This window comes from Hemibagrus wyckioides, linkage group LG06 (assembly GCF_019097595.1).
Source record: "Hemibagrus wyckioides isolate EC202008001 linkage group LG06, SWU_Hwy_1.0, whole genome shotgun sequence".
Lineage (NCBI taxonomy): Eukaryota > Metazoa > Chordata > Actinopteri > Siluriformes > Bagridae > Hemibagrus > Hemibagrus wyckioides.
Genome location: NC_080715.1, coordinates 25,132,211 through 25,144,572, shown reverse-complemented (window position 1 = coordinate 25,144,572; position 12,362 = coordinate 25,132,211). Strand labels below are relative to the sequence as shown.

General features: G+C 40.4%; 2 protein-coding genes across 2 annotated transcripts in view; one reads left to right on the top strand and one right to left on the bottom strand.

The window, feature by feature from the left end:
* The window catches only part of LOC131355325 (dynein regulatory complex protein 1-like), an 11,130-nt gene extending 5,245 nt beyond the window's left edge, over nucleotides 1–5,885 (top strand). Inside the window, exons 7-13 of the mRNA XM_058393716.1 lie at nucleotides 3,397–3,519; nucleotides 3,967–4,106; nucleotides 4,224–4,358; nucleotides 4,480–4,677; nucleotides 5,049–5,192; nucleotides 5,403–5,505; nucleotides 5,587–5,885. Of these exons, the coding sequence (XP_058249699.1) occupies nucleotides 3,397–3,519; nucleotides 3,967–4,106; nucleotides 4,224–4,358; nucleotides 4,480–4,677; nucleotides 5,049–5,192; nucleotides 5,403–5,505; nucleotides 5,587–5,640 (897 nt within the window). The 3' untranslated portion in view covers nucleotides 5,641–5,885. The remainder of the gene's footprint in view (nucleotides 1–3,396; nucleotides 3,520–3,966; nucleotides 4,107–4,223; nucleotides 4,359–4,479; nucleotides 4,678–5,048; nucleotides 5,193–5,402; nucleotides 5,506–5,586) is intronic.
* Nucleotides 5,886–6,023: 138 nt separating this feature from the next.
* On the bottom strand, nucleotides 6,024–10,762 carry atp5po (ATP synthase peripheral stalk subunit OSCP). The gene is made up of 7 exons (XM_058393717.1): nucleotides 10,676–10,762; nucleotides 10,035–10,085; nucleotides 8,762–8,872; nucleotides 8,538–8,667; nucleotides 7,817–7,929; nucleotides 7,613–7,699; nucleotides 6,024–6,256 (listed from the first exon to the last, which is right to left on the bottom strand). Exons 1-7 carry the CDS (start codon nucleotides 10,700–10,702, stop codon nucleotides 6,146–6,148), a joined length of 630 nt encoding a protein of 209 aa, XP_058249700.1. The 5' UTR covers nucleotides 10,703–10,762; the 3' UTR covers nucleotides 6,024–6,145.
* Between the last annotated feature and the right edge of the window lie 1,600 nt (nucleotides 10,763–12,362).

Genomic DNA, 12,362 nt, shown 5'->3' with positions numbered 1-12,362 from the left:
GTGTTGTACATCACTGCCCAATGTTTGTGTGTGTGTGTGTGTGTTGTACATCACTGCCTGATGTTTGTGTGTGTGTGTGTGTTGTACATCACTGCCCAATGTTTGTGTGTGTGTGTGTGTGTTGTACATCACTGCCTGATGTTTGTGTGTGTGCGTGTGTGTTGTACATCACTGCCTGATGTTTGTGTGTGTGTGTGTTGTACATCACTGCCTGATGTTTGTGTGTGTGTGTGTGTGTTGTACATCACTGCCCAATGTTTGTGTGTGTGTGTGTTGTACATCACTGCCTGATGTTTGTGTGTGTGTGTGTGTGTTGTACATCACTGCCTGATGTTTGTGTGTGTGTGTGTTGTACATCACTGCCTGATGTTTGTGTGTGTGTGTGTTGTACATCACTGCCCAATGTTTGTGCGTGTGTGTGTGTGTTGTACATCACTGCCTGATGTTTGTGTGTGTGTGTGTTGTACATCACTGCCCAATGTTTGTGCGTGTGCGTGTGTGTTGTACATCACTGCCTGATGTTTGTGTGTGTGCGTGTGTGTTGTACATCACTGCCTGATGTTTGTGTGTGTGTGTGTTGTACATCACTGCCTGATGTTTGTGTGTGTGTGTGTTGTACATCACTGCCCAATGTTTGTGCGTGTGTGTGTGTGTTGTACATCACTGCCTGATGTTTGTGTGTGTGTGTGTTGTACATCACTGCCCAATGTTTGTGCGTGTGCGTGTGTGTTGTACATCACTGCCTGATGTTTGTGTGTGTGCGTGTGTGTTGTACATCACTGCCTGATGTTTGTGTGTGTGTGTGTTGTACATCACTGCCTGATGTTTGTGTGTGTGCGTGTGTGTTGTACATCACTGCCTGATGTTTGTGTGCGTGTGTGTTGTACATCACTGCCTGATGTTTGTGTGTGTGTGTGTGTTGTACATCACTGCCCAATGTTTGTGTGTGTGTGTGTGTGTTGTACATCACTGCCTGATGTTTGTGTGTGTGCGTGTGTGTTGTACATCACTGCCTGATGTTTGTGTGTGTGTGTGTGTGTGTGTGTGTGTGTTGTACATCACTGCCCAATGTTTGTGTGTGTGTGTGTGTGTTGTACATCACTGCCTGATGTTTGTGTGTGTGTGTGTGTTGTACATCACTGCCTGATGTTTGTGTGTGTGTGTGTGTGTGTGTTGTACATCACTGCCCAATGTTTGTGTGTGTGTGTGTGTGTTGTACATCACTGCCTGATGTTTGTGTGTGTGTGTGTGTTGTACATCACTGCCCAATGTTTGTGTGTGTGTGTGTGTGTTGTACATCACTGCCTGATGTTTGTGTGTGTGCGTGTGTGTTGTACATCACTGCCTGATGTTTGTGTGTGTGTGTGTTGTACATCACTGCCTGATGTTTGTGTGTGTGTGTGTGTGTTGTACATCACTGCCCAATGTTTGTGTGTGTGTGTGTTGTACATCACTGCCTGATGTTTGTGTGTGTGTGTGTGTGTTGTACATCACTGCCTGATGTTTGTGTGTGTGTGTGTTGTACATCACTGCCTGATGTTTGTGTGTGTGTGTGTTGTACATCACTGCCCAATGTTTGTGTGTGTGTGTGTGTTGTACATCACTGCCCAATGTTTGTGTGTGTGTGTGTTGTACATCACTGCCTGATGTTTGTGTGTGTGTGTGTGTTGTACATCACTGCCTGATGTTTGTGTGTGTGCGTGTTGTACATCACTGCCTGATGTTTGTGTGTGTGTGTGTTGTACATCACTGCCTGATGTTTGTGTGTGTGTGTGTGTGTGTGTGTTGTACATCACTGCCTGATGTTTGTGTGTGTGTGTGTGTGTGTGTTGTACATCACTGCCTGATGTTTGTGTGTGTGTGTGTGTGTGTGTGTGTGTGTTGTACATCACTGCCTGATGTTTGTGTGTGTGTGTGTGTGTGTGTGTTGTACATCACTGCCTGATGTTTGTTTGTATGTGTGTGTTGTACATCACTGCCTGATGTTTGTGTGTGTGTGTTGTACATCACTGCCTGATGTTTGTTTGTATGTGTGTGTTGAACATTACTGCCCAATATTTGTGTGTGTGTGTTGTACATCACTGCCTGATGTTTGTTTGTGCGTGTTGTACATCACTGCCCAATATTTGTGTGTGTGTGTGTTGTACATCACTGCCCAATGTTTGTGTGTGTGCGTGTGTGTTGTACATCACTGCCCAATATTTGTGTGTGTGTGTGTGTTGTACATCACTGCCCAATGTTTGTGTGTGTGTGTGTGTGTTGTACATCACTGCCCAATATTTGTGTGTGTGTGTGTGTGTGTGTTGTACATCACTGCCCAATATTTGTGTGTGTGTGTGTGTTGTACATCACTGCCTGATGTTTGTGTGTGTGCGTGTGTGTTGTACATCACTGCCCAATATTTGTGTGTGTGTGTGTGTGTTGTACATCACTGCCTGATGTTTGTGTGTGTGCGTGTGTGTTGTACATCACTGCCCAATGTTTGTGTGTGTGTGTGTTGTACATCACTGCCTGATGTTTGTGTGTGTGCGTGTGTGTTGTACATCACTGCCCAATATTTGTGTGTGTGTGTGTGTTGTACATCACTGCCTGATGTTTGTGTGTGTGCGTGTGTGTTGTACATCACTGCCCAATATTTGTGTGTGTGTGTGTGTTGTACATCACTGCCTGATGTTTGTGTGTGTGCGTGTGTGTTGTACATCACTGCCCAATGTTTGTGTGTGTGTGTGTTGTACATCACTGCCCAATGTTTGTGTGTGTGCGTGTGTGGTGTACATCACTGCCTGATGTTTGTGTGTGTGTGTGTGTGTGTGTGTTGTACATCACTGCCTGATGTTTGTGTGTGTGCGTGTGTGGTGTACATCACTGCCTGATGTTTGTGTGTGTGTGTGTTGTACATCACTGCCCAATGTTTGTGTGTGTGTGGTGTACATCACTGCCTGATGTTTGTGTGTGTGCGTGTGTGGTGTACATCACTGCCTGATGTTTGTGTGTGTGCGTGTGTGTTGTACATCACTGCCCAATATTTGTGTGTGCGTGTGTGTTGTACATCTCTGCCCAATGTTTGTGTGTGTGTGTGTTGTACATCACTGCCTGATGTTTGTGTGTGTGTGTGTTGTACATCACTGCCTGATGTTTGTGTGTGTGTGTGTGTGTGTGGTGTACATCACTGCCTGATGTTTGTGTGTGTGCGTGTGTGTTGTACATCACTGCCTGATGTTTGTGTGTGTGCGTGTGTGGTGTACATCACTGCCTGATGTTTGTGTGTGTGCGTGTGTGGTGTACATCACTGCCTGATGTTTGTGTGTGCGTGTATGTTGTACATCACTTCCCGATGTTTGCATGTATGTGTGAGAGAGAGCTGTAAATCATTACCCTGTGTTTGTTTGTGATCAGGTGGAGTTCTTGCTGGAGAGAATGAAGACATTGGAGGATCACGAGTCCCTGCTGAATCGCCTGAGATTACAGAGCGCCGAGGAGTACAATAAGCTCAGAATCAAACTAGAGTCTGATGTACAGGTACACTGCATTACACTGATCACAAATCACCCTGAACTTTCACTAACAGATTCAACTGTATTATTAGTCCTTTTATTCTTAATATATTTTATTGTATGCAGCTGTGCTGTTATTGTAATTGTTTGTAGGCAGAATATATGAACTGTTCTTCTGCTTCAGAAGAGATTGACTTACATTCATTATCCTATACCTATCAGCTTTATATTACATTAGCTGCTTTAAAATAAAACTATGAGTATCAAGGATTTTATAGCAGCTTCGAACATGGCCACTTTACTCTTTGCCTATGTGTACCTTTACCAAAACTTTAAAAAGGTTTTCACAGAAAAACAGGAAAATGTGAGCCTCTTTACAGTAACGATATAAAACGAGCAGTATCCTCAGACCTCAGTTTCTGTCCTGTGTGTGTGTGTGTGTGTATGTGTGTGTGTGTGTTTTCTTAAATAGCATCTAGAGCAAGACCTGCAGGAAAGGAAGGCTTCCTACCAGTTTGAACAGGAGAAGCATGAATACAACAAACAAATGCTGAAGAAATATGAGGAAGAGTATGCCGTTACTTATGCTCAGCAGATGAGAAAGATCACCAGGTACAATAAAAATCTCTTACTCTGAGCCAAGTCTGACCGAAATAAACTCCCACAAATACTTATGCAGCCAATTGGAAAGAACTGCTGTATATTTACATTTGGGTCACTTTGTTACAGACTGCATGATATGCGCAACAATCTGAAGAAAAAATGTGCTGATCAGTACAAGCAGTCCCGTGAGGAGATCCAGTCAAGGATAAAGAAGTATAACCGCCTCACGCAGCAGTACAAGGATATTTACAGGCGGAAAAGGTGGACACTAACACCCATACACACTTAACACACAGAATAAACACTAACTCTAGATTTATCTCTAGTTCTCAGACGGCTCATTATTAATGATATTAATCACTTTGTTCTTGTACATGTGAAGGCATTTTGAGGAAGTTGATACCAAGCATTACAAGGAGATTTGGCTGATGAAAGAAGATGAGGCCAAAGCGTTAGCGTGCAGAGCTGTAGACTTGGACAGAGTTATTCATGAACAGGTGCTGGGCTTGACCTGGAGTCCTCCAACACTGCCGTTCATGGACCATTCCAGCCCCAACACTCATACCCACTTCACTGACCGGTACTGTAAAACCAAGTGTTTGTGTGTGTGTGAGAGAGAGAGAGAGACAGAGAGAATGTGTGTGAGTGAGTGTGAGTGAGACAGAGAGAGAGAGACAGAAAGAATGTGTGAGTGAGAGAGAGAGAGAGAGAGAGAGAGAGAGAGAGAGAGAGAGAGAGAGAGATATATTAAAGGGATACACAAATGTTTTTTTAATCTAAACTCACAGAAGCTTAAAGCCATATGTGAAAAAGTTTAATAATGCTCAAGCAACCACCCTTACTCTTCCATTATTATTTTTATTATGAACACATCTTAACAGAACTTTTATAGCAAATGGAAAAAAGAAAAGTAGAAAAAAATCTTGATTATTTAAATTACTTTTATTACAGAGAAACAACTCAAGCCAAGGAAAGTGGTATAGAGAGGATGAACGACTCTGAGGTGAAAGCATACTGGGAGAACATAGCTAATATCATCCCTGAGTCCAAGCTCAAAGTCTGGAGGGATTTGAAAGCAGGTCTCAGGAAGTACCAGTGAGTATAAGCATGTGTCAGCAATAAGACTTTCATCACATAACCACACATAAATAATTTATGACTGCATGTGTCCTGCACATCAGTTCCACCGTGAAATGCCACATATTCAAGAAATCACTCCTCCAGTCTCATTTTACATATTTTCACTCTTTTTCGATCATCAGATCAGTTTTTTTCCTTTTTAATAACCATGGTTATGTTTTTCAGTACTGAGCTGACTAAAAGATCCAAGCTTCTGACTGAAACCCACCAACTCAAGCAACAAAACTCAGAGCTCCGCATGCTGCTGCACAAATACCAGAACTCAAAGGTGTGTGTGTATGCATGTGTAAGATAGATTTTATTGTTTCTTCTCCTAAAATAAATAATTTTGCATTGTGTCTTCCAATAGGTAAGAGCTAAGCAGAGGATCCCACACATGCAGATGCATAAACATATCAATTAATGACTAAATAAATAAACAAACTGTATATACTATGTACTAAATATATATCTATTTGTCAGGGCTTTTAGGGTCATGGCTCCCAAAACAATTTTCCCCAGAACCTGTGATATATCTACCTCTGTATCCTTTAATTCTCAACAAATACATTGTGCATATGTGCATATATATATATCCAGACATGAGTTGCAGACTGACTGGCATCTTTGTTCGTTTGTTGTTGCATCTTTTGCACCATTCTTTTTAAACTCTACTCTAATTTTCAGTGTGTAAAATGCACCATGTAGAGCAGCATGTTGGTGTAAAAAGAGTGGATATGAATTCACAGATTTCAAAATTTGAAATGTAGCTTTAACAGAACACAAGAAAAACCCTTGATACCAGAGTAAATGTTACAGATTATTTATTACCAATACAAGAGGACACAATAGTTCAATCATATGTAAAGTGGGGCAGGAGCTCCACCCCCTCAATCTACATCTGACTGGTTCTGGTCAGTCCACAGGACTTAAGTCTCCCTGATCAGCTTGGTGAGCTTCTGGATCTTTGACTTGGTGGACATGTCCACATATTTATCACCGATACTGACGACCATACCTCCGAGGATGGAAGGATCACACTGAAAACAGAAATATTCTCATTAAGAAATATTCTTATTTTACAAGACAAAACCTGCTAAAACAACAAAACAGAGACAGTGAGAATTACAGACATCACACCAAAAAGCATTTTACACTATTCAACTAAACCTTACTAGAACCACTATCTCCTGTCAATAACACTTCCCCATCAAATGTGTTTTTTAAATTTATTTTTATTTATCTTTTCCCATTACCACAGACTTGTAGTATTCATACTTCCAAATCAGGGTACAGATAGTAAAAATCCAAATAGTTTAGAAACATACTTAAGTATGTCATTTTGGACATTACTAATGAATTGGTAGACACACACACACACACCCCAACAACAAAAAAAACCCTCCCTCTCTTTTCACAATGATGAACTAAATACAACAGGCAACATATCACTCTGAAAAAGCAGCTCGGAAATGGCAGTGTAACCATAACACATTAACTTGCTAAGTTCTTTAGCGCTAGTGATGGTGAAATGAAGCTTTGTGAAACACAGAGGTTTTCCCCTCAACTGTATCGTGCAATGGTTCATTAGTCCAAGATTTTCAACATGGTGCACAATAGTGACATCTCGTGGTCACATGGTTGAATAGCAGTTTGTTTCTCTCAGCAGAACCAGCCATATTTTGTGTTTCCATGTAATAAATCAACCACTTTGTATTCTGAAAACCAAAGGCACTAAAAAGGGTGTCAGCGTTGATGTATTTATACAATGTATGAACAAGTGAGTCCATGAATGAATTTATGAAAGAATTTAGCAAATGGGATGAACTTGTACTGTAACAATTTTATGAATCTGCTTTGATCAACACTTGCAGCCTTATTCACATAGTTTAGCTCTAGTCCTAAACGTATGCTTGTGAACTGGGGAGTGTTGGGGAATGTTTATTAAGAAACATGATTTATTCAGCAGTGCAGGGGCTGTCCATTTCTTTCTATTTACTACTTCCCAGGCCTTTTCGAATATTCTCTCATGTTTGAACCAGAATATGAAACAGCCATGAGGAAATGTTTGTGGAAATAAAGCTTTGGATGTCACAGATCACATAGATGTCTCTGTTTCCAACATCACATCACTAGCATGCATCAGACAGACACGCAAGAGCCGTGTTTTTTGCATCAAGGTGCAAATATTTGATCTGTTTAATGCTCAACATTGTGTTTAAATGAGCAGTGGTGCCTACATGACCAGACATACACATGATAATAATAATAATAACAATAAGCATCACACAAACAAAAAAGGAAATGATTAATTGTGAAGTGGATTATGGTGTACAAAAAACTGGTTCTTTCCCTCCAGAATATCTAAATTATCTTGTAAAGTGCACAACACCCACCTTGGTCTCAAGCTTGATAGTCTCTCCCTTTGCCAAGAACCCATTGAGCGCTACCTTCAACTCAGCAAGGTTAGCCTCATCCAGGGGCTGAATTCACAAAACAGGAGGATTGGGGGGTTTAGCATCTCACACAGATAGATTGTTATTTGTGCATATTATCACACCAAATGCTTGCTGAAACAATAGAAAAACAGGAAGTCTGACCTGAGCAGTGGTGACTGAGCAGGTAACCTCTCCTCTGTGAGCGCTCATCATTTTGCCAAAAGCAGTAATGACATCTGAGGTTAGGGACAGACGGCCATTATCAGCCAGCACGTCTATAGTGGAGAAATCAAAAGAATTATTTGACATGAAGCGAGGACACCCACAAGTGCCAAGAAAACATTCAGTATAAATGCAGACACTTGTACAAATGTATCACTGGTTCACTGTACTGTATTTTGCTTTTCAAGGTCATACAGTTAATAATAGCGCTGACATGAGGCACATACTGGGGATGTTAGAGAAAACAAACAGAACTTTTAAACTTACAGCATCAACTTTCTAATAGTCACAGAGTGTATGAATAACGATTAGAGGACAATGCATCCTTATAATAAATCTGACAGTCATTATAGATAATTGCATGGTAGATTTACTAAACCAGTCAATGAAAAGACAGAAGTCAACACACTTCATATGACATCCAATGTACAATGAAAATCTAGCAATACAGACATGCCAAATAATCTTATTTATAGCCAATTTTAAATAGCCAACTGGACTTAAAACCTAAGAAAGCTATTTTCTATGGCAAAATATTCTTCAAAAAACTAGCTCCTCTTCCTAATTCAGATTTGTGTAGACTTGAAGTTTTCCCACCATGAGAAGGAAAAAACTACCTGCATAAGTCAGTGTTCCTGGGTGTGCAGTGACAGATACTCACTGATGAAGTTGATTGTGATTGGAGAGAGCTTGGCCTTGTTCAAAGCATCATTGACAGTCTTCTGTTTAATGCTGCGTTTGACGTGTGGATTCAACACAATACTGGACAGCTTAGGATCCTTAATCAGACTCTGAAAAAAGAAATATAAGAGCATGAGAATATAGTACATATAAAGACAGAGGTACATGGCAATACTATAACAAGCTGGAGAAAGAGACACTCACAGACACACGACCCAGCTCTTGCTCCACCTTTTCCAGATTCTTCTGCTTGCTGGCTGCAGAATACAGAGCGGTGGCATAACGGCCCTCCACTCCATACACCTGAATGGGGGGCTGGGGATACAGAGTTACAGTTTAGACTCTTTACAAAATTTGGCCCTGATATCTTTATTATTACACCCCTCCAAATAAGTGAATTTAGGTGTTGTTTTTCAGGGTTTGTGCTTGGCCCCTTAGTTACAGTGAAAGGAACTCTCAATGCTTCAGCATACCAAGACATTTTGAACAATTTCATCCTCCCAACTTTGTGGGAACAGTTTGGGGATGACCCCTTCCTGTTCCAACATGACTGCACACCAGTGCACAAAGCAAGAATCCTGACCTCAACCCAATAGAACACATTTGGGATGAATTAGAGCGGAGTCTGCGAGCCAGGCTAAAACTGGGACATCTGCTTTTACATGCACATGAATATAATATGGAGTTGGCCCACCCTTTGTAACTAGAACAACTTCAACTCTTCTGGGAAGGCTTTCCACAAGGTTTAGGAGTGTGTTTATCAGAATTTTTGACCATTCCTCTAGAAGCGCATTTGTGAGGTCAGGCATTGATGTTGGACGAGAAGGTCTGGCTCACAGTCTCTGCTCTAATTCATCCCAAAGTGTTTTATCAGGTGCAGGTCAGGACTCTGTGCAGGCCAGTCAAGTTCCTCCACACCAAACTCGCTCTTCCATGTCTTTATGGACCTTGCTTTGTGCACTGGTGTGCAGTCATGTTGGAACAGGAAGGGGTCATCCCCAAACTGTTCCCACAAAGTTGGGAGCATGAAATTGTCCAAAATGTCTTGGTATGCTGAAGCATTAAGAGTTCCTTTCACTGGAACTAAGGGGTCAGACCCAACCCCTGAAAAACAACACCTGAATTCAATGATTTGGAGGGGTGTCCCAAAACTTTTATCAATATAGTGTATTAGTAAGCTGTCTATTTACTTTATGTCGACTTTAATCATTGAAAGAATCACTATTAGTTAATGCATGTTTGTGATTAGCATCTAAACCGATGTCAATTAAAGAATTGTGCTCACGTAAATACGTACATTTAAGTCAATAATGTTAATGTTAATCTTGAGAAACAAGATTTGTAACGTGCACCACTGAAAACGGCTTCTGTTAGTGTGAATTTAGTGTCCTCAATTTACATACAAGTGTTTTCATAATGTATAAACTTTACAATAAAAAAACAAACCCAACAGAAACATCTTTGTCCTCTATATTACCTTAATCAGCTTTGCTGCCGGTCGGGCAACCGACGTGCTCAACTGACGCACCTGGAGAAAGAGAGAGAGAGAGAGAGAGAGAGAGAGAGAGAGAGAGAAGTGAAACATTTTTATTACCACAGTAATATTAGTGCCTTCATTATTAAGCCCTTTTAAAAATAAATTGAATGTGATTATAATATAAAAAAATACAGTGTACAAGTTAATAAACTACCTCGCTTCATAACCTTCAAGTGCATCACGGTTGGCCATAGTGCCACTACAGCGCCTTACGGCTAACTGTCTCAACATACAGTCTATAGCTAATCCTCTGTGTAAATAAAGAAAACTAGTGCTTCGAGACAATCATTCAATTCAGCTTTTCGTTAATAATTATAATAAAAAATACTACTATGTCCGTATATAATGATATAACTTACAGGAAATATCTGGCTAGCAAAACTGCTGCTCCTACTGCTAACATTAAGCGCTACACATTGACTAGCCGGCCTGTATGAGTGGTCTTAAGGTTACATGTACACTTAAATAACAAACAACTATTTAGATGTATTTTATACCAAGACAACATGTCACATTAGTGTCGTGGTATTGCCTGCTTGGTTAAATAAAATATATACACAAACGTTTTCAGAAAGTCATACCTGCAGCCCCAGACCAAGCGCTGCCATTTTCTCCTGCGACTGTGTAGGTCAAAGCAGCTGCGCATGCGCCAAAGTAACTCGCAAAATACGAAAGGACTGAGCAATGCATTATGGGTAGAGTAGTTAATAACGTGACCGGCGTGGAAAATGACAGTCGGACAGCTCGAGAGCAAAACTGTAATGAAGTTGGAGACAGACACTCAAAAAATTAAGGATTGTTTATCTACTACTACTGCTACCACTAAGCGACGTGTCACAAGCACATGTGTGAACAGCAAATCCAATTCTTTTATTTTTGCTGTACTGTGAAATTTATCCAAAGATGAATATACATAGATTTTAATTTTCATTTCTTGGTATCTACATCTGGATGTGTTAAACAACTTAAAACATGGCACCTTTTTGTTTTGAATCCACCCATTTTTCTAATGATTAAAACATTTTGGAACACGTGACTGACAGGTGTTTCTTGTTGCCCTGTTAGACGTATTGTTTTAATGGTTAGTAGTCTTCGCTTGGTTTGGGCCCTGGGATTCATCTCTGAAAGTTGTTTAAAAAAGGAGATGCAAACTGTCTGTGGGAGAAAAAGCAAGCCATTTTGAAGCTGACAAGCTCCATTGCACCAATTTGATGTATAAAACAGGGCCCTCAAAATAACACTGTGACATACTGCAGCATGTGTACTGCAGACTGACCTTACAAAAAGGTCCTGCAGAAATTTAATCGGTTGTGAAGGATTTTCAGCTGCGCTCAGGAACTGTGCTTGTGTTGGAACATCCCACTGATGGACCTTCAGAATTCTAACAAGAGTGCAAAAATTCTTGAAAGTGCAGGATTTTTCCTTGATATACTGTTGCAGGAAGGCTTTTTTGTTACAACCTAAAGAGAACATATACAGAACGTTCTCTAATGGTTATTTTTAGGTTTTATTTGATAATCGAAAACTAAAATTCCCATAAGAACTATACAGAACGTTCGCTATTGGTTATTTTTAGGGAGTTTTTGATAAAGGAACTCACCTTGAACAATAAATATGCGATTTGAGGTAACATGCATTAACAGACAGACATGTTAAAAATCCAAACTTTCACAGCTGAAACTAATTTATATTATTTTGATATACACACACACGAAATCGTGTGTGCACAAAAACTGAGTTTAATTTCATTCACCCGAACTACAATCAGGTACGTAGTTCCACAAGCCTGAGAAAATGCTACATTATCATGATCAGGCAGTAGAGGGCGCTCATGCACAATGTTGTTAGTGTTTGCTTACCCTTTTCCTAGAAGGCCCCAGCAGAACGTCCCATTTCGGGTCAGGAAGCAATTTACTAGTCAGTTAATGAGATGATCCAGGTCTGTTAGATTATGGAATGTAAAGTGTTGGAACTACTCACAACTGTGTATAAGCATATTATCAATATCACACACATCTAACAAATATTTGTCACACACGTGTGCTAAAACATGTTTTGCTTAACCAGTATTTATTTATAGTTGACAATCTTACAGTGTCATCATGAATTTTGTCATCTGATAATTGTAATGAGGGTTGAGTAGCAACTGCTACCCTGTGTGTAAAAGGATCGGTGGGGACCAAACACTGCATATCCATCATAAGACACTATGAAAACATGGAGGAAATAGTGGCCGAACTGTTACTTCACACAAATGGACTGGCAAAA